The sequence below is a fragment of the Delphinus delphis genome, chromosome 4 (genome assembly GCF_949987515.2).
Source record: "Delphinus delphis chromosome 4, mDelDel1.2, whole genome shotgun sequence".
In the NCBI taxonomy this organism is placed as follows: Eukaryota; Metazoa; Chordata; class Mammalia; order Artiodactyla; family Delphinidae; genus Delphinus; species Delphinus delphis.
In genome coordinates, this window is record NC_082686.1 from 48,909,470 (window position 1) to 48,935,453 (window position 25,984).

At 41.3% G+C, this 25,984-nt stretch overlaps 2 protein-coding genes across 4 annotated transcripts in view; both read right to left on the minus strand.

The window, feature by feature from the left end:
- The window catches only part of ZBTB11 (zinc finger and BTB domain containing 11), a 40,771-nt gene extending 26,540 nt beyond the window's left edge, over nt 1-14,231 (minus strand). The window contains exons 1-3 of one of the 3 annotated variants that reach the window (XM_060010579.1): nt 10,961-14,231; nt 4,075-4,310; nt 3,217-3,448 (exon numbers count right to left, since the gene is read on the minus strand). In XM_060010579.1, coding sequence (XP_059866562.1) covers nt 3,217-3,448; nt 4,075-4,310; nt 10,961-11,270 — 778 coding nt within the window. In that variant the 5' untranslated portion in view covers nt 11,271-14,231. Of the gene's footprint in view, nt 1-3,216; nt 3,449-4,074; nt 4,311-10,287; nt 10,505-10,556; nt 10,589-10,960 lie in introns of those variants that run through there. The other 2 variants (XM_060010582.1, XM_060010581.1) reach the window with 2 other exon arrangements.
- A 1,011-nt stretch (nt 14,232-15,242) lies between these two features.
- On the minus strand, nt 15,243-19,879 carry RPL24 (ribosomal protein L24). Its single transcript, XM_060010583.1, has 6 exons — nt 19,812-19,879; nt 19,605-19,680; nt 18,959-19,069; nt 16,482-16,618; nt 16,000-16,063; nt 15,243-15,367 (listed from the first exon to the last, which is right to left on the minus strand). Exons 1-6 carry the CDS (start codon nt 19,814-19,816, stop codon nt 15,287-15,289), a joined length of 474 nt encoding a protein of 157 aa, XP_059866566.1. The 5' UTR covers nt 19,817-19,879; the 3' UTR covers nt 15,243-15,286.
- Between the last annotated feature and the right edge of the window lie 6,105 nt (nt 19,880-25,984).

The window sequence follows — 25,984 nt, forward strand, 5'->3', positions numbered from 1 at the left end:
ACAAATAATTCTAATCTCATAGTAACTACTTCAGTGAATGTAAAAAATTGGAGGGAATACACAATCTATAAGACTAAACCAACTCTGATATCAAAACATGACAGAAACAGTGTGAAAAAGGAAAATTACTCATGAATACACTTGGAAACAGTCTAACAATATTAGCATTCTAAACCAAACACAGCAGTTTGTACAAAAGATGATATATTATGACTAAACTGGATTTATCTCAGGAATGAAAAATTGAGTTAACATTAGTAAACCAATGTAATTTCCCACGTTAATGAAAAAAAGATGGTCTCAACGGATACAGAAAAAGTATGTGGTAAGTCCACACCTATTTCAGAGGGAATTTCCTTAATGTTAAAGGGGGTAAAGGGTTATCTATTTAAAACATTCACCAAATAATATACTTCATGGTTAAAAAAGAAAAAAAAGCATTCCCATGTCTTTCTTTACCATGGGAATAAATGAACCCTCTATCACTACCTCTATTTAACTGCTGGGGTTCTTTTGAAGTCCTAAACAGCACTGTAAAGCGAGAAAAAAAAAGTTCAAAATATAAGGACTGGAAAGGTAGGGGAAAAAAAATTACTATTAGCAGATAATATATTAATATATTCAGTATTTGTTTTATATGGAAAATCTCAAAGAGTATAGATAAATGTCTGAATGACTAGTAGTCATTCAGACATTTATCTATAGATTCTTTGTTGATTCTATATACAGTACTACTATATACAGTACTCTATATACAGTACTACTTTGTTGATTCTATATTCAGTACTACTGTATATAGAATCAACAGTTACCAAAAATAAATCAGAAATAATATAATTTTAAGAAAACAAATTATAGTAGTATCAAAAAGTATAAACTACCTTAGAATAATCTAACAAAAGATGTGTGAGACTTTTATGGAAAAACCTCTAAAACTTTATTAATTCGATGTAATCCCTAACAAAATACATTTTTCTTCTTTTTATGGAAGCACACAAGCTGCTTTAATAGTTTATATGGAACAGCAAAGAGTTATGGATAACTAAGACCCACCTGAATAATTAAGGTGGGAGACTTTCATTATTATAAAGCTAAGGTCATTAAGACCAAGCAATAATAGTGTGAGAAGAGACAACCAATAGACTGGAAAAAAGCTTATAATCAGTACCAAACATGTGAAAATGTGTTTTTTAAGAGAATTTGCATGGCTGATGGGTAGGAAGAAAAGGGAGTTTTCACTAAATGGTTCTGAAACAAAATGGGAAAAAATGAAATCAAACACCTATCTCACACCATCAAAAAAAAAATTCCAAATAGATTAAAAGTTAAATATGAAAGGAAAACTATAAGGCAGTATATGAAAATATCTTTACGACTGAGTAGGGAAGAATTTTTTTTTAAAGCATAAACAACATAAAGGAAAATACTGATGAATTCAACAACCATTAAACTAGGTAATTAGAAAACAGATGTCATTTATCATTGCTTTTTTATACATTACACATATTTTATAATTAGTCTACTAAATATTTAAAAATCAAACAAAATTTTTAACAATGTCTACTTCACCTGCTATTGGTTTACACCATATTTGCTGAACAATATATAAAAATAAGCATATAGAATGAAGAATAAATGAGATATTTTGTTGGAATAATAGAATGCTGTGCTGCAGTTATTTGGGGGCAGACATTTCATTTGCTATTATAAGCTGCTGAGAAACTGGAAAAGAGCAACACACTCTTCTTTCTGCTTCAGATGCATAAAAGATGCATGAAGGGGCTTCCCTGGTGGCGCAGTGGTTGAGAGTCCGCCTGCCGATGCAGGGGACATGGGTTCGTGCCCCAGTCCGGGAAGATCCCACATGCCGCAGAGCGGCTGGGCCCATGAGCCGTGGCCGCTGAGCCTGCGCGTCCGGAGCCTGTGCTTCGCAGTGGGAGAGGCCCACATACAGCAAAAAAAAAAAGATACATGAGGGCTTCCCTGGTGGCGCAGTGGTTCAGAGTCCGCCTGCCGATGCAGGGGACGCGGGTTTGTGCCCGGTCTGGGAAGATCCCACATGCCGCGGAGTGGCTGGGCCCAAGGCCACAACACTGAGAGGCCCACATACCGCCAAAAAAAAAAAAAAAAGATGCATGAAAGATAAGGAAAAAATTCCAAAGCTAACACATCAAGACTACACTTGTGATAGGTTTTATTATTCAGATGGCCCAGAATAAGATGTATTTTCTCCTCTGAGTCACCAAAGTAAATATCACGAATCTAGGATGTAATGCAACTCTATGCTCTGTAAAAGTTTTTGTTCACCACTGTATCCCCATAGCCCAGGCCAGTTCCTTGCAAACAATGGATGCTTCAGAAATATTTTTTAGTAATTAAACATATAGCTACTGTTAAGGAAAAATATATGAATTTGTCTTTCCAGAGAAGGTGAGTTTTAACAAGTATAAGGTAGAAAAGGATCAGTGGTTAACTAGGTAAGTATTTATATATCTGGATAAAGTCATTTTTTTGTTTAAGAAAGGGGAAATGACATTTCACACAGTGGTGTCAGTAATTCAAGAATTACAGCAAATTAATATTATGAGGAAATGTATAAATAAGGTTACCTATTTTAATGCTTCCTAAATTTTCATTTGTTGACTCCTAAGCCAATACATAAATTCTAGTGAGGCCAAAAGAAAGTCAAATTATTCATTTAATAATAATAACAACAACAGCAGCAGCCCCAAAGAAACGAAAAAACCACATCTGGAATTCTGATTATTCTATATTGACAATTTGATTATCGAATCTAATGAATGACGATTATTAATCTTAAAAAATGAAAAACAACAGACCTACATAAGTGCTCTACAATTTCATGTTGCACAACATAAGATTCAGGCAGTCAATTTTAAAGTAATATACTTACTTAGTGTAATAACACTGGTGCAATTATGGATTTCTCTCAAACTGTTTTTAACAGTGTAAATCCCAGAAATTCTACTACTGCTACAATCATCTCCGCTAACGGATAGTGATAGGAAATGACAGCCTTTTCACAACTCTATCTTGGAAACCCTACTAAAAGGAAGGACCTTACAGTTCAGCTTAGTCTGTTTCTGTAAGTGGGCTTCTCTCACTTGAGCATAAAACCTGAGTTTGTAAGATATACACACCCCTCTTCCAGTATATACTTATTAACAAAAAACAAGAATATCAGAAAATTCTTACCAGAAAGATCCACCACTGCCTCATGACTGGAAACAGCTCCTTTTTCAATAAAAAGATCTCGAAAATATTCGCTATTAGCTGACAGAACAGATTTATGAGCTTTGTACTCTTCTCCTTCAATTAACAAAGTAACATCACAGAACTGGTTAGAGAGTCTCTGTTCATTCAGCTGTTTTAAGACAGCCTGACAATGTTTTGGAGAAGAACGTTTCACCACTCCTTTGGTGTCAACCTATCAAAATAAGTTTGAGACCAAGAGTTGCATTACATATCATCTGTATTTTTACCCTTAACAGAATTTAAAACAAGACACATTATTCCCTTGTAAAAGATTCCACTAATATGAAGAAATAACCTGATATTCTTTATTACCTATGTATTTCAATAAAAAGATACGTTGTTCTCACTATCTTCTATGTTCATTCTACTTGACCCAATGAAAATCTGCATCTCACTTCTTGCTGCCTCCTCTTATTAGTCAGAAATTTATTTGATGATATAAGAAACTAATGCAGGCAAAAAACAAAGACCTAGTCAGCTTAATTTTACCTTGCTGCATGACCCAGAGACTGCTTCCAGAAATGTATTCTGTCTACCTGTACCAATATACTATTAAAAAGAAGAGAGGAGGAGTAATTAACAACAAACCAACAAGTTACATTCTGATGAGAAGAAACAACAGGAATACTTATGATTAAGGAAGAGGCAGTATTAGCAAACTTTTAGGGCATATAACAACATGACAATGACAGTGCCAAAAGGGAAGCAGTTTTAGTGGTTTAAGAAAAAATTCAGTTAAGACTATAAATACTAACACACTAGTTACCAATGTTAAGCTGAATGGAAAGTTCCACTTACAAATACAAGTTCATGTTTGGATACTGGCTTCTTTTTTGCAGGCTTGGAAGCTGTAGTTGGAGGCGAAGTAAAGTTGCTCAGGTCATCCTCTGATTCATTACTTTCTTCTCCAGATTCAAGGTCTAGTCCCAATTCTTCCAACATTTCTGAAGTATCTGATATAGGACGGGATCGATCTAGTTTCTCCTGGCATTTGCTACACTGTTTAATGTAATCTTTGACTTGCTTTAATATACCTACAATGAAACAAAAATTAACTAGTTAAATTTAATACTGCTCTCATGTGAAAACTGAAGATTATACTGTTCATTATTTTTTTTTGCGGTATGCGGGCCTCCCACCGCTGTGGCCCCTCCCATCACGGAGCACAGGCTCCGGACGCGCAGGCTCAGTGGCCATGGCCCACGGGCCCACCCGCCCCGCGGCACGCGGGATCCTCCCGGACCGGGGCACGAACCCGCGTCCCCTGCATCGGCAGGCAGACTCCCAACCACTGCGCCACCAGGGAAGCCCTATACTGTTCATTATTTAATCTGTGTATACTGATGTATATTCAAGTGCATGTATACAGACACACACATGCCCATAAAGTATGTAGAGTGAATTATTTAGAATTTAAGATACATTTTTTTCAAAGATATGTTATAATGACAATTTGTCTCCATGCCGAAGTAGACTGTTTTGTTGTTTACTCTTAGTTATTCATTTACTCGCTGTATGATTATGTAGCACCATCCATCTCCATGTGAGTTTCAACTCACTCATGCAATAGGAACTATATGAAATTGCCAATATTCAACTGTTTTTGACCTTCATAAACAGTAATATAATAATGTGGTTCACGCTAATAACTCTCCACCCTACTACCATCAGGCTTCACCATGCAATTAGCTTTGGCCAATGGAATATGAATGAATATGATGGATACCATGTGTCACCAGAAGCTTTAAGAAGCAATGTTTCCCATCGGTTCCCTGACTTATGTCCCCTCTGTCAAAGAGCAGCATGTTCCAGATGGATACTGCCCTTTAGCCTGAAATGTAGATGAAAAAAACAGGTGGAGCCAATCTGCAACCTGAAAAGGACCACAACCAAAACTTGTAATGAGTGTAAAATATATCTCTTGTCTTTGAAAGCTATGAGCTTTTAGAGTTTTATTAAATAACAGTATACACAATCTATCAAAACTTGATTATACACGAGCCACTCATAAAACCCTACTTTGAATTTCAACTTTCTTTTTTTTTTTTTTGCGGTACGCGGGCCTCTCACTGTTGCGGCCTCTCTCGTCGCGGAGCACAGGCTCCGGACGCACAGGCTCAGCGGCCATGGTTCACGGGCCCAGCCGCTCCGCAGCACGTGGGATCTTCCCGGACCGGGGCACAAACCTGTGTCCTCTGCATCGTCAGGCGGACTCTCAACCACTGCGCCACCAGGGAAGCTCCTTGAATTTCAACTTTCAACTCAAAATGTTGGGATGGGGTAGGAAGCAGGGAGGAACACTTAACACACACTCCCCCCTCTCCATCATACTTGTAAGGGAGGACCAATTAATTCCCATTCTACAGACAAGGAGAATGAAGCCCTAAGAGGTAACCTGTCCAAAGTCACACCTAGTAAACTGCATAAGTGGGCCTCCAGAAGTCATGTGACTTTCAGGATACTATGCTACTTACCCAGGAACACATTTATCAATCCCTGTGACAGAAACTTCTTCCCCCACAATCCCCAAGTAAAATGCCAATGAAAAGGCTGTTAATTAGTTAAAATGATACAGAGGTATATAGAAAATTCCTGAAAAGAGTTTCAAGATGATAAATTATACCAAATTACTTGCACATCAACCTTCAGATAGTATTTAAGCAATATTCCTCAAATTGTATTGTATCCCATACTTACTAAAAGAAGTACACACTGGACTAATGAATTCGGAAAATTATATTCTCGGGACTTCCCTGGTGGTGCAGTGGTTAGGAATCCGCCTGCCAATGCAGGGGACACAGGTTCAAGCCCTGGTCCGGGAAGATCCCACATGCCGCGGAGCAACTAAGCCCAAGCGCCACAACTACTGAGCCCGCGTGCCGCAACTACTGAAGTCCGTGTGCCTACAGCCCTTGCTCCTCAACAAGAGAAGCCACTGCAATGAGAAGCCCACTCACCACAACGAAGAGTAACCCCCGCTCGCTGCACAGCAACGAAGACCCAACGCAGCCAAAAATAAATAAATTTATAGAAAAAAAGATATTAATGTATGACAGTCGATCAACTGTCTGAAAAAAATCATCCTATCATATTTTAGGAGTTCTTTAACTCTAGTGTTAGTGTTTTGATGGGATGCATCTTAAATCTAGCTTTACAGATTCATGAACCTGACCTCTTTAGCTTGCCCAGAGCTGATTAAGCTGAAAGAATCTGACTCAAATTAATCACTGAAAAGACATAAATGTGTAAAGGTAGTTAACTTACTATTTTAAGAGTGGGTAATTACCACAAGGGGTAGAAATTACTTTATGCAGGAAAATTTGAATCCACTGACTAGCTTTGTGACCATGTCCAAGTCACCTAACCTCTCTGTGCCAAAATGGGGATAAGAGCACTTACCTTCACAGCATGTTATAATGATAAAATATTAATATTTATAAATCACTTTGAACAGTGTCTGAGACAAGGTAACTACTACGTAAGCATTAAATGATGCTCAATGGTCAACCTCCATAAAAACGTCCACATAGGGGACTTCTCTGGTGGCACAGTGGTTAAGAACCCACCTGCCAATGCAGGGGACACAGGTTCAAGCCCTGGTCCAGGAAGATCCCACATGCTGCGGAGCAACTAAACCCATGTGCTACAACTACTGAGCCCACATGCCACAACTACTGAAGCCTGCACGCCTAGAGCCTGTGCTCCGCAACAAGAGAAGCTACCACAATGAGAAGCCTGTGCACTGAAACCAAAAGAAGTCCCCACTCGCCGCAACTAGAGAAAGCGCACGCAGCAACAAAGACCCAATGCAGCCCCTCCCCCCAAAAAGAAAGTCCACACAAAATACCAAATTAGCATTAAAAGGTTCTTTACTGAGCATAGACTTAGTGGGTAAACAACCTCTGATAAAACAACTCGAGGAACAGATTCTCACTCTAGAGCAGCGTTTTCCAACCTCAGCAGTGTTGACATTTTGGGCCAGATGATTCTTTTTGTGGGGCAGGGAGAGGTGGGTAGACTGTCCTGTCCTGTGCACTGTGGAATGTTTAGGAGCATTCCTGACCTCCACCTAACCAGACGTCAAGAGCAGCCCCTCAAACACCACCACCAGTTATGACAACCAGTATTGTCTCCAGACATAGTCAGATGTTCCCTGGGAGGCAAAACTGTCCAGGGTTGAGAACCCTTACTCCGGAGATCTGCCAAATTGAACAATTTGCTCCTGTTAGCTGTTCAAGAACCTCCCTCCCTCCCTATCAGTGATGAGGCCCAGAGAATAGTGGCTCCTATTTCTATTTCTCCACACATATTAGTCATTCAGATTTGTTTTTCAAAGAGGTTACAAAGTGATCAGTTATAGCTGTATTAACATAGACCCAGTTCTTGCTGGGTTTTCAGAAATTACACCCTCCTCTTCTAGATTAGATAATGTCAGCATCAATTTATCCCCATAAAACAAATCAGTTCTTAGGGTAGGAACCTCTGCAGGTGGCTAATTTAACCTATTACATAATTTTCATAGTTTAATCTTTTTTCCTACTAATTTAATTTTCTCTTCACATTTTGCATTAATTGTAGATCCCCGTAAGTCAGCATTTGACTGAGGCAGGGGAGAGAGTCATTTATTTTGAAACTCCAGCATACAACTATAATACAGGATAAAATAAGGGGTTGAGAGGATGAGACTATCTACTAACATTTTACGTTCTGAAATAAATTTGCTATATGTCAACTTTAGGCACTGAGCCAGTTTTTCATTGTGCTCAAACAAGTGAACTTGCTACAAACTTGCTTGATTACCAGGATATAATGGCATTGCTTATGATGGCAACATTCTAGAAAAAGCAGCATAAATAATAAATCCCAGTAAACTACCCCTGACTTTGGATTCGTTTTTTTCTTGGCATCTACACTGATTAGATCTTATTAATTCCCAGATAAACATCTACAGGGCTTTGGAGTATGTTTGTTATAAAAAGGGTCCATTTGTAGTGTATGACACATTAAAAACTGACAGTTAAGAATGTTTTATCAGCTATCAGTTCCAGGTCCAAGAATGTTTATTTTTCTGTCTATGCAGCGTTGTTAATTTTTTTTTTTCTCTTCCTTTTGGCAGTCCCAAGCAGCATGCGGGATCTTGGTTCCCCAACCAGGGATCGAACCCACGCCCCTTGCTGTGGAAGCGTGGAGTCCTAACCACTGAACCACCAGGGAAGTCCCCAGTGTTGATAATTTTAATAGGCCTATAACAAACAAGTAAAATGAGCAAAGTGTTAATGTAATAAACATCAAAATGAATAGCTAATAATCGAGAGCAAACTTCTCTGATGCTATGAATTCTCATTTTAAATGAAAAAATATTAAAATAATAAAAATAATGATATAAAATAGTATCATAAACCCATTACATATTAACAAAAATAGCATTTATACGAAAAATACTATTTACCAAAACATAAAAAAATTAGTGAGAAAAGTGTGCTACTTTACATTTTTGCAAGTCTTTTTTTAATTTTTTATTTTTTTGCGGTATGCGGGCCTCTCACTGTTGTGGCCTCTCCCGTTGCGGAGCACAGGCTCTGGACACGCAGGCTCAGCGGCCATGGCTCACGGGCCCAGCCGCTCCGCAGCATGTGGGATCTTCCCAGACCGGGGCACGAACCCGTGACCCCTGCATCGGCAGGCGGACTCTCAACCACTGTGCCACCAGGGAAGCCCCTTTTGCAAGTCTTTTTAATGCGTGGTTTAACAGAAGACAGATTATCATATATGCATTCAATCTATTGCCATATTATCACATGTCATGTAACCTCTGGAAAACGCCACTGTATACTTGTGATACAATAAGTAAAAAGGCAAATAATGCCTTAGTATTATTATGAATATAATTTTGACTTTGGGGATTCTCTGAAAGGATCTCAGGGCCTCCCTGTTCAGGGGTTTAGTACCAAATTTAGAGAACAGCTGTTCTGGACATTTAAGGACTTCAAAAGTCTACTTATCCACAAATGTATCTCTCATTAAAAAAAATAAACATCAACACAGTCCCAGGTTTTTTTTTTTTGTCTTTTAAGACACTGCACACTAAAACAAAAATCAAACAAACAAAATACTGGATTAGATTATCACTCACAGATAATCAATTTAGGGAAGGAAAATTCTGAACACTAAGCCCATTTAGCACCATATAATAGTGATTAAGAAAAGTTTGAAATCCCAAAGGTCAGCTCCTGGTGCTTTTAGTTTTCCCATCTGTAAAACAGAGACAAATGTTTTCATCTTACAAGGTTTGATGAGGATTAAATACTATGTAAAAATAAATTAAGTGCTCAGCACTATGCCTGCATGTAAAAGCTTGATCCGTGTTATCTTTAGCTATAATTATCGTTTTAACATGTCATAAAATATTAAACCTGAGACATTTGTTCAACAAAACTATGTCTGACCAAATCAATCCTAACAAAATGCAGCAATTACTCCATATTTACCCTTCAGTCATGTCGCTATAGGAATTTAAGTCAGATATTGGTTTAAAATATAAAATAAGGAAAAGCTTTTAAGAAGAATATAGAGAGCTGGACTGTTTTTGAAAACACGAAAAAATTATTTAAAATGCAAAAAGACCTGTCCAGAAAAGTTCATATTCAGTAGTCTAACTTCCTTACTCACAGATTAAGTTCCATAAGTTAATTTCTGCAGAACCATACGGAATCGTTCCTGACGAAACCTATTCTATAGGCCTGCAAACTTTTACAAATTATAAACGATTTGAATATTCATCAACTTTTTGGAGAGTGAGGACGGTAAAAAACAAAAACAAAAACCCGAAGGACCCTTTCTCTCCTTCCCTAACCTGGTTCCCAAGGAGTCAAACTTTAAAGCCACACTCCCGAACCATAACAGTCCCAGAAACCTCATCTTTTCTGGGGTATACACAGTGCCTCACAGTGTCCAAATCGCTCTTCACTACGGCAAACGGAAGAATATTAAAATACCCAGAATTGAGAGTACCTGCTTTTAAAATTCTTGTCCTAAAAACTAGGCTCAAATGACTGTTTCCACACAGTCACTCGAAATCACTTCTGCACACGACTGTAAGATTCCTTATTCACGCCGCAGTAGCACAAAGAGGAACCCCGGCAAGCGGATCAGCAGAAGCTCAAACCCGCTGGCCAACACCCTAGCGGAACGCACTGCAGAAAGCGGCCGGGCTCTGGGCGGACCGCGCCGCTCCCAAACCATCCGCACAAACAGAATTTTTAAACGCACACACACTGCACCTGCAACGGCCGCCCAAAAGCGTCCGCAAAAGGAAGAAGCCACCGCCTCCCGCGCCACCGAAGGAGGCGGGCCCAGCGCACCCCGCGCGTCCCGGCCCCTCCCCGCGGCTGGGCCGGCCCCCGGCGAAGCCCCCTTCGCCCCACCCCGGGCCAGGGCCCGCCCCCAGCTTCCCCGGCCTCCTTCCTGTGGGAAGTGCGGCTCCTTTCGCGTCCCCCACCCTCTCGGCTCCGCCTGGCAGCTGCTCCGCCGCCGGGCACGGGCTAGGCTGGGCCCGCGAGCAGCGTCCGGGAGGAGGGTGCCGGACCCTCACACTCGCGGGTGCCCAGACAGGCCCGCCTCTGGCTGCGGGCCTTTTCTGGGAGCAAGCCGCCCGCCCTCCCCCTTACCGCGAGCGAGGTCTTACCTCGCCACCAGTACGTCTTGGACAAGTCGTGCCAGGTCTGATGCTGGGTGTGGTGAGTGCCGCCCGGGCCTAGGTGCGCAGCCTCGATAAGCCCCCGGCGCCGGTCGGGCTGCAGCACCACCTCCAGCTCGGCGAAAGTCTTGCGGTGCCGCTGCCTCCGCTGGTAATACAGCGTTCCGTCGCGCACCACGTAGCAGGCGGCCGCCTTGCGGATTTTACGCTTGACATTACCCTCGGTGCCCGGCGCGTACGGCTCGCACTCGTTCGTCAGGTAGCGCAGGATGGCCTGGTAGCTTTCCTCGCTTGACATCGCTGACGGCGGCTCCGGGAGGGCGCCTGTCAGTGGCAAGGGAGGAAGACAGCGCACTAGTTCCGGGCGGATGCAACAGCAGTGGCGGCACTGTAGGGAGGACTGGCTGTGTCTGTGGTGAGTGCTCTTCGAGGGCGCCCGCACCGTGGAGGGAGAACTGACGAGTTGGTAACCAAGAGGAACTGCACTTCTCCAGCGCGCGGGATCCGCTGGCGACTGACAAAATGGCTGCTGCACCACCGGAAGTGACGCAAATCAAGGGCAGTGGGTGAGGGGGCTAAGACCTGATTGGAGCGCAATGGCTTTCTAGCTTGATCTAGCCGACCAAGTGACGTTAGGACTGCGGACGGACATTTTGGTAGCGGGTAGGCCCTTCCTGGGAAATCGAAGTGGTTTTGAGCAGACATCTTAAGTCCTGGCAGTTTCCCTTTTTGTTTTTCCCTTCTTTCCCAGGATCTGAGCACGTGTAGGAGGCGGTGGTGGGCAGTTGTTAATCCCGTCGGAAATACCCCAAGGTGTAAAGGAGTCTTTTTGACCCCGCCTACGTTTTAAGACACCCGACAACATAAAAGCGCCAGATTTTGAGGCCCCTAGTATAATATTAGCCACTGGATGTAAGACCAAAGAAAGCCCTTTCTCATGGAAATGTAGCTTTCAGTTAAGTGTTATAAAATCTAAATCCCTCCGTGATAGGAGTTAATGTAATTTCTAAGCGACTGCTGGCTGGTTCCTAACTACCCATGGAATAGTCATTTTTCTGGAATGATCAGCTTATGTATTGACGATTTTTTACCTATGAAGGTAGTCATGTTGGCAAGGAGTGAGGAAGATCAGCTAGCAGTGTTTTCTTACAGCTTTATTGGCATATATTTTTACATAAACTTAGGGGAAAAAATTCTCCATTTTACACCCAACATATACTGAATGCACAAAAGGCCGAGGCGGCTCAGACTGCGCGGTGCTTTATTGGAGCCTGAAAACTCTGGGCCAACCCTCTCCTCTCCCAGCCTAGAGTCTGCAGTCAGAGTGAGGTGACCCTTTGGAGATAGGTGTGGACAGATGGTGAGAACAGTGGGCTCAAAAAGCAGGATGCGGGACTTCCCTAGTGGTGCAGTGGTTAAGAATCCGTACTTCCAATGCAGGGGATCCGGGTTCTATCCCTGGCCAGGGAACTAGATCCCACATGCAAACTAAGAGTTTGCATGCCACAACAGAGGAGCCCACGAACCGCAACTAAGACCCAGCGCAACCTAAATAAATGAAATAATTAAAACAACAAAAAAAAGCGGGATGCACTCAGTTCCCCGGCACTTGGGGGTGGGGATTGCAGGAATTTCCAAACGGCCCGGTTGTTTGAGGCAGTTGAACATTCTAGCTGTAGGTACAGGAGCTCCCAGGCCCTGAGGAAAGATAGAACTACCAGGCCTTAGGGCCACTCATTCCACAGACTACAGCTGGGTGAGGGAGGAATTAGAAGATGGAGACACACCCCTGCTCCCAAGGGATGGGGCACCCAGAATGGATTTCCAAATCCACCCTCCAAGGGATGTATATGTGCTGGGCCAGCACCACCAGTTTTGCTGTGAAATAGACCTCCCTTAAAACTAAATTTAATGTGGGACTTTCCTGGTGGTCCAGTAGTAAGAATCCGCTTTGCAGTGCAGGGGATGCGGATTCGATCCCTGGTCAGGCAACTAAGATCCCACATGCCGCGAGGCAACTAAGCCTGCATGCCACAACTACTGAGCTCGCCCACCTCATCTAGAGCCTGCCTGCCCAAACTAGAGTCCATGCACTCTGGAGCCTGCGCACAACTAGATTAGAGAAAACCCACCACCACAACTAAGAGCCCACGTGCCGCAACTAAGACCCGATGCAGCCAAAAAAATAAAAATTAAAAATAAACCTTTAAAGAAAACACATTAAAAAAAACTAAATTTAATGTAAGTAGATTAAAATTTTAAGTAAACAAGTTGTGGACATGGCTAAGAGAAGCTAAGTTAGTCGAAATCCCTCCACACCCAAATCAGTTTCTATCAAAACACACCCCGTGAAAACCCTGAGAAGTCCACTGAAACTTGGGATTCTCCTCTGTGCCTTTGGGCCAATAGAGAAATGTTTTAGTAAAATGTTTTACACGTGGTCCAGTGGTCTTCCTGAGAAAAGCTAAACTTGCTGTCCTGTGAGAACAAGTATTTAGTGTTTATACTGTCCTGAGCTGCAAGCTGTTCAGGACTCAAAGGTAATCGGAATGGGCAGTTCCATTTTAAGGCATTTAGACGAAAAAAGCAGTGCTTTTAAGGGGACATTTTATTGTGTTCAGAAGTAAGAACATGTAGCTCTGCATTCACGTTGGGTATTTTGACTGGCTTTTAAGCTTTCTCTGTTCACAGCTGCATGACCTCTTTTTTCATATATTTTTTAAAAATCACAATAAAAAGGGTTTTTTCCCCAAACAAAATCTAAGCAAAAGCCAGCCAACCAGCTTACCTTGTATATGTATATTTACTTTATAAACCTTTTCAGTTTTCAAGTCCTCCAAAGACTGTTTTATCCCCAACACCTAGACCAATGCCTGAATTTAACAAGCACCAGCTATAATCATTAATTCCATCACCCTGGATAGAATGGAGGTGAGGGGCAGTGTTGATGTATTTTACCTTCACATACTATTCCTATGTATAAAAAGCATGTTTCTCAAGAGGATGTACCTTGTTCATCGTTTCCTTGCAACTTAGCACAGTGTGGTACATGATGATCTGCTTTTTGAAGAAGTGCAAGCCAATTTTTTTTTTAAGTTTTAATTTATTTATTTATGGCTGTGTTGGGTCTTCGTTTCTGTGCAAGGGCTTTCTCTAGTTGAGGCAAGTGGGGGCCACTCTTCATCGCAGTGCACAGGCCTCTCACTATCGCGGCCTCTTGTTGCGGAGCACAGGCCCCAGACACGCAGGCTCAGTAATTGTGGCTCATGGGCCCAGTTGCTCCGCAGCATGTAGGATCTTCCCAGACCAGGGCTCGAACCCGTGTCCCCTGCATTGGCAGGCAGATTCTCAACCACTGCGCCACCAGGGAAGCCCTGTAAGCCTATTCTTAACAACAATTACAATTACTATTTTCCTTACCCCATTTATGTAAAAGAAATTGTATTCATTTAAGCTTATTTTCTGGAAGCAAGAGCAGATTATACAGGTGATAGTTCTAAGTAGTTTTAACTCAGCTATAAGCTAATCGTTAAAAGGTGAGATACTAGTGAACCAAAAGGCATCCCCAATATGAAATAAATGTGTCTATTATGGAGAAGGGTAATTTAACAAGAAAGTAACTCATTAAGAAGGCTTCCTTTCTGCAGACAGAAGAAAAAAATGCATCTTTTAGCAATCAACCTGGCTAAAATCTATGCAACATCCTAGTACTTGTAGCTATGTAACAAAAAAAGTTTAGACAATGCAGTCTGTAACATGCCCTTATAGCCTCAGCTGAGCAAAGCTTGCATTTAACCATATAGATCTTATTTTATTTACATCATCTTGCTTAACATCTCTCCAAGAGGCTTACATTAGGAGGCACTATTCCCAAGAAATGAACTCTTTAAAAAATACCTAGCTCTTGGACTTCCCTGGTGGTGCAGTGGTTAAGAATCCACCTGCCAATGCAGGGGACACGGGTTCAGTCCCTGGTCTGTGAAGATCCCACATGCCGCGGAGCAACTAAGCCCGTGAGCCACACTACTGAGCCCACACGCCACAACTATTGAAGCCCGCGCGCCTAGAGCCCATGCTCCACAACTTAGAGTAGCCCTTGCTCACTGCAACTAGAGAAAGCCCACACAGCAAAGAAGACCCAATGCAGCCATAAATAAATAATTTATTAAAACAAAAAAACCCACCTAGCTCTTAAATTCCTAACTGTGTGGTTTAGCTATTACTGTGTAGGCTGAACATGCCTAATTTAGGAGTAAAAATTCCACCACAATCTAGTTATAGTCAGATCTTTATTTAAAAATCCAAGCTACCAACTTAGCGTTTTCCACCAACACGGGGAGCAGAAACTTTCACAGGCTTCACAATCTTTTGCTTAGGTGCTGCCTTTGTGGGAGCCTGTAAAAAGACAATATGTTATGTGGCATTATTCCATGTGAGCTTTTGTTTTGGTTTTTTTCCCCCAATCACTGCTCTCTTATGCCCAGATTCTGTTTGTTTCCTAGACTGCTTTCCTAATTATCTGTGTTCCTAATATTATGAAGTCCACCTTTATATGAAATATAAACGAAAGACAAAGATATCAGATTGAAGGAGTTAAGAGACACAACTAGATGCAGTGTGGGACCCTGAACTGTATCCTAAGAACAGAAGAAGGACCAATGCTAATTTTTTGGTTTGAAATTTTTACTATGGTTATTGAAATTAACACTGATAAAAGCTGGGTAAATTCTGTACAATTATAGAAAATTTTACTGAAAATCTAGAATTATTTCAAAATAAACTTTAAAACACCTTTATTTTCCCCCTTTCTATTTCTATATAGCACTAACATACGCATTTGGCTTTAGCAAAGGGACCTCTCTGGAGACCGGAATCACTCACTCAGAAATCAGTTATGGACATCATTTCCATTAGAGCCTTGAACTAAATTCCTTAAAAAAACTGAAACTTTCATTTACCACAATTTGGATTAAAAATAAATCTTTCTGTTGCTTTAAATGAGAAATCCAAGATAATCCCACAATTACCTTTGCAGCAGCCATTGCTGTCTTTTTAGATGCTTGCTTAGCCTTTTTTGCTTCCTTGGCAGCCCTGTGGGGTTAAAAATAACATAAGCAAAGCACTTTACTCCTTAAGGGTATAGTCTATTAACAAGAGGCTAGTGTTTGGGAAAAGTAGAATTAACATATTCCTTCCCCACCTGCAATTATTTGTATGATAAATCCAAAGGATTTATTAACAAATGTCATTAACCACCAAGTCAGCTTAACATTTGTTAGAAATTGTACAGTATCTTTATAATTGCATATAGAATTTCAACAAATCATTTAGACTATAGTATAAACTTCTGTATTATTAAACATGAGTGTTTACAATTTCACAATTCCTATACAGATGCAAGTAACACAACACAAAATAACATGAGATTAAGATTTCTGTGCCTATAAACCCAAACATAACCTAAAATCCATTGCAACAGCTGAAATGCTCATAATGAAAGCTTCCTCACCTGATAGCTTGTTCTCGTTGAGCCTTCCTAACTTCAGGTTTCTGATTCCTCTTGGCCATTATATCAGCAAGAGATGCACCAGTTATGGCCCTCTGGAATTTGACTGCACGGCGGGTTCTTTTCTTTTGAATTTCTTCCTACAGAACAAAAAGATGGGGACCACACTTAGCAACCTTGCTTCATGAATGTCGGGAAGAAATGAAATATATCACATGTCAGAAGGGGGCAAATGAGCTCTCTCTCGGGCCTTTTTTATAAGGGCACTAATTCCATTCATGAGGGCTCTGCCCTCATGACTGTATCACCTCCCAAAGGTCCCACCTCCTAACCATCACCTTGGAGGCTCAGTTTCAACATATGAATTTGGGGGGGAACACAATTCAGACCACAGAAATATACAACCAGGGAGTTCCCTGGTGGCTTAGTCGTTATGACTCTGGTCTTTCACTGCCAGGTTCAATCCCTGGTTGGGGAACTGAGATCCCACATGCTGCACAGTGCAGCAAAAAAAAAAAAAAAAAAAGACCAAAAATAATCCATGCAATTATTTGAAATGAAATATACATACAAATATATATTTTTAAAGTATCTATATGTAAAATACTACAATACACAGATAAGTTTTCCGATTATGGATTGGTTAAACCATCTATTACAAATCCTGGCCATTATTTAGAAGAACAGAAAGTTAAACTCTAAGGAAGTTAACTGAATAGTACTTTAAAAGTGATCTTAGCAAGACTTTATGATAAAGAATGTGCTTTCGGAAAAAAATTATCAAACCTCAACTCTATTTTGTTTTTACTCCAAGTATTGACACTGGGAGAAATAGTCAAGTTAGAAGATGATTTAAGACAGGAAAGCCACCAAATGTAGGGAATGTCTGGGAATCAAGACAGTACAATTCACACATCTGCTGCAGATTCTATACTGAAACCTATGCTACAGTGCTTGTGAGAAAAAAGATCTTGTGTGCATCTCTAAGTCCAAGAAAAAATAAAATGAACTATTTATTAAAGCAGGGATACGCAAAATATCTTAAAATTTTTAAACAGGACATATGGAGAAAAGAGGGCACATTTGTGGTTAACCAAAATGCTCGTTTTACCAATACTTTAAACTTTATACAGAGGTGAAATTTTATTGTAGAAAATGCCAGTATTTACCTGTTTATATTTTTCTTACCTCAAATCCATTTAAAAAATATTTTTCTTATTGTGGTAAAATATATATAACAGTAAGTTGACCATTTTAAAGCATTTTTAAGTGTGTAATTCAGTGGCATTGTAATATTGTGCAAACACCAACTTCCATCTCCAGAACTTTTTTCATAATTCAAAACGAACTCTGCACCCATTAAATAATAGCTCCCTATTCCACCTTCCCCCCTAGTCCTGCCTGGTAACCTCTACTTTGTCTTTATGAATTTGTCCACAACTAGGTACCCCATAAAAGTGGAATCATACAATATTTGTCTTCTTGTGTCTGGCTTATTTCACTTAGCATAATGTCAGGCCTGTCAGCTTTTTAAGGCTGAATAATATTTCACTGTATGTATTTATCACATTTAGTTATCCATTCATCCACTGATGGGACATTTGGTTGTTTCCACCTTTTGGCTACTGTGAATAACAGCACCGTGAACATCAGTGTACAAGTAATCTGTTTAAGTCCCTGCTTACAATTCTTTTGCGTATATAGACTTAGAAATGGAATTGCTAGATCATATGACGGTAATTCTCTTTAACTTTTTGAGAAACTGCCAAACCACTTTCCACAGTGCCTGCACCATCTTCATTCAGCAATGCACAGGGTTCCAATTTCTCCACATCCCCACCAACATTTGTAATTCCTCCCATCCCCACCCCCGTTTGGATAACGGCCACCCTACTGGGTATGTCACATCCCCCTATTTAGAATTTTTCCTTCCTCTGAACTCCCATAATACCTAGCCATGTCTTTCACCCAGGAGGTGCTCACTCACTAAATATTCACAAGCCTCCTGAATACTAATTCTCTTGCCATGACACTCAAACCTTTTCTCAAAAATCTGTTTCAACAACCTAAAAGACCACTTCAAAAAACACAACCAGTTTTAAGAACTAATATGCTGGAAGACTCCACAATATGATACCTACATTGGGAATAATTCTATAAGCATTATAACCAATACCAAGTTTTCACAGAACTATTTAGTTGCCACCACTTGAACATCTTAAACACTTTAATGGTGCACTATAACCCAAGTGAGCTTAATGTAATTTACCTAACTCTGGAAGGGGGAATGCTTTCAAATTTCAACTTGATATTTTTACTGTGAGCCTAAGATGTATAAGGAGGCACTCTTTATATCAATCATTTTCACTTCACTGTCTGATGCTTTTCAGTTAGGAGTACTTTCACACTGTCTCATTTAATTTTAAAAAGCAGTAAATGATGCTCAGAGTTTCAACAACATGAAAGTGCATTTCACTTACCGACTGTCCCTTTTTGTGCTTTCTTCTGTAGAGGACAGTCCAGTTGATCTGACGAGGATTCCTCTTGGAAAGGAATGCCGACTCACATTTTGCATTAAGAAATTGGAAAACCTGTCGTGACAAGTTCAAAGTAGGAGTCTTGAGCTTGAAATTACTAGTGAATTAATATTCTAATTCTATCCTCTCATTTTACAAAACTGAGGCCCATACAGACCAAAAGGCTTGTATCACAGAACTGGCAGGAAACTCTGCGTTTCGCCCTGTCTTTTCTCGAGTAGACAAACCTAACTTCATAACGCAGAAGAGAGTTGGGTGTCAAATTCTGGAAGGCATCTAACTCCTGTCCCTCCCGAGATTCCAAAAGGACCTGGTGCCCATAAAATAGCCAAATACCCCGGTGGCCCACTGCCCTTACACTGGAACATTAATGTTACACAAGCTCCTAACTTCCGACCTGATTTACATTCGATCAAAGCTCAAGACTGATTCACTTAGAGGTTTCTGATCCTAACAATCATTGCACACAGGGTCCCCGGAACAAGCTTTTCAGGGACCAAGGGTGATGTGGTGAAGGATCCCGCCTAGACTGAACGAGACCGGTCTTTCCTTAGCAGCAAAGGTGCGTTTAGCCCAAGCGGCCTTTCACCTTCCCGTCGGTCCTGGCGTAGCGCCTCCCGTGTCCTGGGTAGATCTTGTACCCGCTGAAACTGCATAGCTCGACCCTGTAACGAAAAGCGAAAGCACATTAGGTGGGGTAGGGGATATCTTCGGAAAGAAGAAGCCATGCCTGGGATGCCGGAGAGGCCCTTTGCCCGAAGATGCAAGAGGATTGGGATATAAGGTTCCTGCTTACTTCATTGCTGCTAGCGCCGGCGAGAAGAAAAGATGGCGAAAAGAAGGAAAGGATCATGGGAAAAGCCCTTATAAGGTCGTGGGAAAGCAATCTCCTCCCACAATTCTCTTCCTTAACCCCGGCGTTCGGTGATGACGTCACCTCGCCGGGGAGACACGTCTAGAGTTCCCCGGTGGCCGTCTGCCTCTGGAGTAACTGCGCTAGAGGCCGTTAAGGCTCTACAGGCGGGGAGGGAGGGACAGGCAGGCAGTTGCTTTCTGAGTCATTCTGTCGTCTCTCCTAGAGCTTCGTCCTACTGCAGGGAACGTGAGGTAAAGAGAAGAGGCTCCTCTCTCCCCTCCCTCTTATAGTTTAGTGATGTATAGATGAATACCAATTAGGTAAAACCTAAAATCATATTTTGCCTTCTGTGCTGGCCCATTTCCTTAACTAACAAAATTAAATTGTAATAGTTTCCACATTTGCAAAAAAATAAGGACATCTGAACTGTCTCTGAGGCCGTGCAAATGGAATTGTGCTTGATGGCGTTTTGCATTAATTATAATTAACGTTCGTTGAGTGTTCTCTTTCTGTGTGCCAGGACTCGTGCTAAATCATATGCATACATTAATTCATTTAGTTTACAAACTCTATATTAAGTAAGCGCCGAAGCATTGCAAAATGACGACTGCCGGTGGCGGTCGATTGCCAGGCTGACGGCTGCTACCTAGAGGCGGGGGTGTGGGGGTAGCGGCCGGTGGTTGCTCAGGAAACGGTAAAGCCCTTCTCTGGAAAAGGCAGCCCTGCCCGGGCCCACCGGGAAGGCCGATGCCTGGATCGCTTGACCCCTTCTGTAATGCTCGGTACTTCAGCAAATGATGGGGAATGGCAAAAGAGAATCCTTGAATTGTGTGCGAGGCTGGAGTACTTGACTAGGAAACAAATCTAATGATCGGTTTATGCTGTTGTTGGAGCCCATTGGCAGGCTGCTCCAAAGTATGCCTCAATGGCATAGTGGATATTTTGCATTCATGTTACTTAAGAACCGGTAGGTGCAAGAGGGATACTTAGACCCTCCTCTGTGTCCCCTTGGAAGCAGGAAATAAATCTCTCATACTCTCTCGCTGTACTGTACCAGAAGATAGGAAGACATCATTATTACCAGAGATAGGGAATTCAGGGCACAGAAGCTTGTATAAACAAACTTTGATACTAGTTTACTACCCAAAGCCCAAACTTTGCTTAAATTCCTTACTAATTATTGTTCCTTTGTCTAAAAAATATACAAGCTGCCTGCTTTTGCAACTTCTTACTTAGGACTTATTTCTGTGAGACCTCTGTGCACATGAATTAAATTTGTTTAATTTTCTTTTTCTCCTGTTCATCTGTTGTGTGTTGATTTTATTATTAGTCCAGCCACAAGAACTCAAAATGGGTAGAGTAGGAAATTTCCTTCTTCTGGACACTCTCTATATAAGCAACGCACCCTAAAAAGTTCTGCAAATAGGTGGTTGAAGAGATTTAAAAAGTCCAACAAGGTGGCTGACTGATATTAAGAAAGCTGCACATATGTTGGAAACAATCTCAAGAATGAATGAATAGAGATATGAATGGAGTTGAAAAACCAAAGAAGCAAAGGGAAGGAATTTGACAGCCTGACCAACTCTGACCAGCTGTTGAGAGTGTCTGGTATACTTAGAAGACTTTGTCTAAATAGACTACAGGCAGATGGATACCTCAGCTTCCATGGTTTTTGAACTTGACTCTGACATCCATCTAACTTTCTTTGTTTTAAATTACTGGTGATAAAATTGTTTGATCACTTAAAAAAAAATCTTTCTGGAATAGTCCTGGCTTCTACAAGCTCCACAAGGCAGAGCTGGATGTGAGTAGAGGGTGGAGCCAAGATCTACCTGCAGGATTTTGGATCTGTTTACTTCACAGAACCCCAGAATTTATAGTCCCTTCCCAAGCATTTTAGGAAGATTTTGTTCTGTCGGTCCTCGAAATTATTTTTGGTCTAACTCCGTGGAGGAAAAGCAGGAGACTCGGTCTTATGGATTTTAGCTCTTTTACTCTTTCCTAGAGCTGGCATTTCAGGGTTCTTTATAACACTTTGTATGTATCACACCTTACATTGTGTTCAAACACTCTTATAATAAGAAGAAATTATACAGAAACCCCTAAAAGCATTTTATATAGTGTCATAAAGCACAGTTTCCAACACCATCCATAAATTTTTGCAGACTTTATCCTTTCTCTTTCATAGGCAAAAGACAGCTTCACTGCAAAATTGGTGCTTTTCTGGGCGTCTATATACTTCCTGAGAACAGAGCATTCTCTTCACTGTTTCTTCACCTTTTATACATAGTCTCCTGCTGTATTAGTTTCCTGTGGTTGCTGTAACAAATAACCACAAACTTGATGGCTTAAAACATGACAAATGTATTCTCTTATGGGTCTAGAGGCTGGAAGTCTGAAATCAGTATCACTAGGCTGAAGTCAAGCGATCTGTGCTCCCTCCGGAGGCTCTGGGGTAGAACATGTTTCTTGCTCTTCCAGTTTCCGCCCAGATAAACCCTCTTGAATTCCTAACCCATAAAAACGGTGAGATCATAAATGTTTGTTGTTTTAAACTACTTTGTTTTAGGAATAATTTGTTAACATAGCAATAGATAATGCAGGAAGTAAGGAAAATTTGAAGATGGAGACTTAGTGAATAGCGGTATCATTTGTCAAAAGAAGACAGATAAGAGGAAGGAGCGTGTTTGTGAGGAAAGGGTCACTTTGGGAAAGACCAAGTTCACGATGCCCGTAGGATGTTAAGGTGGAATTGTGTAGTGGGAAGATAAACAAGTTTAGAGGAGTGTTTGGAATAGGATGTATTTTAGGAGTAATGGATCTATAGGTGATAGTAGAATATGTGGGATAGCATCACCTACTGTCACAGGCTGTCTTCTCTGGAAGCACTTACTGAGACTATGTTTAGAGTAAAAGGTATTTATTAGGGACCAGGTCCTATGAAAGGAAGGAGGAAGCAATGTTAGGCAGAAGAAGGCAAATGCATTACTGGCCCAACTAAACCCCAGTCAACCCTGCCAGGAGCTCTGGAACAATTATTGCCTGTCAGAGTATCCCTTTTTGAGTCAAATGATCAATTCTCTTTATACCCCCACCTTGCTTAGTCAGCAGATGTGGGTTGACCCAGGGAGTTCATGACCTAAGTGAGGTGGTGCTCAGCAGCTGAGCCAGACTCTGCTGACAGCTGGAGGACATTGCTAACTATGATGTCTTCAAGCTCTTGCTTGAAGAGGGATCTGGATAGGGCATCTCTGGGTCTGCCACCCCTAGAAAGAGTGACTAGAGTGAGTCAGCCAAAGGAATCAGGAAATACTAATATTTATGGGATAGGAGAAATGGAGAAAGAATCTACTGAAGGAGGCTGAGCAGATGAGGTGAAAGGAAATAGATATCCATGACAGTCATCTCACAGAAGCCTATGGAAGAATTTTGACAGCGTTAAGAGGCAGAAAAAGTTAAAATAAGACAACAACAGGAATGTGTAAACATGAATGCCTTCGGAATGACTTAGGCACCAATCTTAGTGTTTTCTTCCAATAGCATTCTCTCCTCAGTTGTGGGGAGGGATCCTGCCTTTTTAGAATCTATCATCAGAGTTCCCAGTAGGCTGATCAATCCCAAGACTCTCAGGCATTGGCCTCAGGGAGGGCTTTGAAAGGAATGCCTAGTAACTAGATTAGAAAATAACTAGGTTTAAAAATTACTCAGTGGGGCTTCCCTGGTGGCTCAGTGGTTGAGAGTCCGCCTGCTGATGCGGGGGACACGGGTTCATGCCCCGGCCCGGGAAGATCCCACATGCTGCGGAGCAGCTGGGCCCGTGAGCCATGGCCTTTGAGCCTGCCCGTCCGGGGGCTGTGCTCCGCAACGGGAGAGGCCACAACAGTGAGGCCCGCGTACCGCAAAATAAATAAATAAATCAATCAATAAATTACTCAGTGAACAATTATGAATCTTTCTTTAAAATTATGAAGCATTATTAAAATATAAAGAATTCTCTTAAAAATATAACTCTAATCAAGTTTTCATATCTACCCATTATATAAATTATAGGGGACAGAGGAACATGTGAAATGACTCCACATGGTTGCAACTGGCATCTACAGGATGACTTAATTTCTTCAACATCATGTAAAATTGAGAGAGAGAGAGAAGAACAAATGAACAGAACCAGCTATATAAATAATTTGCAGGGTCCAGTGTAAAATGAAAGTATGGGGTCCCTTTGTCAAAAAGCAGGAAAAAGATGTCCTTAAAGTACTAAAATAAGCTATTTCCTTTCTTCTGCAATCTATCTCTCGACCTTTCATGATATTTTTTCAATTGCTATTTAACTTCATGCTCTCTCAGGCAAGGACATTCGCTGGGCCAATGCAGCCCCTCATAGGTGCCCAGGGTCCTGCCCTGTGACTTGACATTGTGCATGAACATTCCAGGCCTACCTGCTCTCAGGTCCCCCTCCTTAGAGGCACCGGACCAACAAACTGCCTCAGTGCTGCTGGGAAGTTCAGCCAGCCATCTCCTTCCACCATCCTCCTGGGTAGATGTCAAACTGGCATAATGCATGATGGTGCTGCCTGCTTTGGAGAGAGCTGAGGGGGAGGGGAAGGAGTGAGTCAAGGGACTCACCAGCGGCCCTCTGGAACCCATCCCTGGAAAGAGAGGAGGCTGCAAGGAGTGGGCCTACAAGGGAGCTGAGGTGGCAAGCCCCAGGCACATGCTCTATCGTCCCATTATACTTCACTTAAAAAACACAAATGCAAGGATACAATTATTAAGACTTTCAAGACAGCGACTGCAGAGCATTAAACTCCAAGCATGGGATACCCCTGAGCAAGGGACCCAGTGTGACTGCATAGGTTGCACAACTTGAAGCTGGCTCTGCCTATAGATTAAAAAAAATTTAAGAGCCTCCTCAACTAATTGCAACATATGGATTTTAACTGAGGCCTGATTTGAACAACCAAGCTGGATAAACCATAGGGGTAATTTGAATACTGACTGGACTTTTGATATTAAGATGTACTGTCAATTCTTTAGCTATTGTAATTGTACTGTGTGTTTAATAAAAAAAAAGAGTTCTTATATTGAAATTTAGAGATACATACTAAATATTTACAGATGAAATAGCAGGATGGCTGGGCTTTGCCTTAAAATAATCTGAGGAAGGGACTAGTGGGTAAGGGCATGGATGAAAAAAATGATTGGCCAGAAGTGGATAATAGTTGAAGCTGGGTGTTGTGTAGGAGAGTTCATCACAATAGTCTATATAGTTATGTACTTTTTTTTTAATTAAAAAAATTATTATTCTTCTTTATTTTTGGCTGCATTGGGTCTTCATTGCGGTGCCCGGGCTTCTCATCACGGTGGCTTCTCTTTGTGGAGCACGGGCTCTAGGCGCGTGGGCTTCGGTAGTTGCAGCATGCGGGCTCAGTTGTTGTGGCTCACAGGCTCTAGAGTGCAGGCTCAGTAGTTGTGGTGCATGGGCTTAGTTGCTCCGCGGCATGTGGGATCCTCCCAGATCAGGGATCAAACCCGTGTCCCTTGCATTGCCAGGTGGATTCTTAACTACTGTGCCACCAGGGAAGTCCTGTTATGTACTCTTTTAATTACTTTTCCATGATAAAAAGTTTCAAACAATTATAAAGTGTTTAGGGATTGAAAGATTTAAGCCCCGCAATTCAATCCTGAAAATAGGAGGAATAAGTACCACCTGTATTATTTTGTAATTTAAAAAATTTTTAAAACAAACAAAAACCCACTTTATACAAGAATGTTTATATCATCTTTATTCATAATACATACAAGAAACACTCTCGGTGTTGTATCAAATGTGAATATATAGACAAACTATAATATATATTCATATAACGGACTACTACTCAAATAAAATGGAATAAACTACTGACTTACTCATCAACATGAGTCCCCAAAACCTTATGCTAAATGAAAGAAGCCTTACCAAAAAAAAAAAGTACATATTGTATGATTCTGTGTGTATCAAGTTCTACACCATACAAATCTAACCTATGATGGAAAAAAAAATCAGAACAGTGGTTGCTTCTGGGTGGGAGAGGAATTATTGAATGGGAAAGGGTATGAGAGAACTTTCTGTT

What these genes read in the sequence shown, in the direction of transcription:
- RPL24 (XM_060010583.1), bottom strand. An exon ending in ACGCCAGGACCGACGGGAAG is followed by an intron (nt 19,070 to 19,604) that starts GTGAAAGGCCGC and finishes TTGTCACGACAG; the next exon opens with GTTTTCCAATTTCTTAATGC. An exon ending in CAGCAATGGCTGCTGCAAAG is followed by an intron (nt 15,368 to 15,999) that starts GTAATTGTGGGA and finishes GTCTTTTTACAG; the next exon opens with GCTCCCACAAAGGCAGCACC.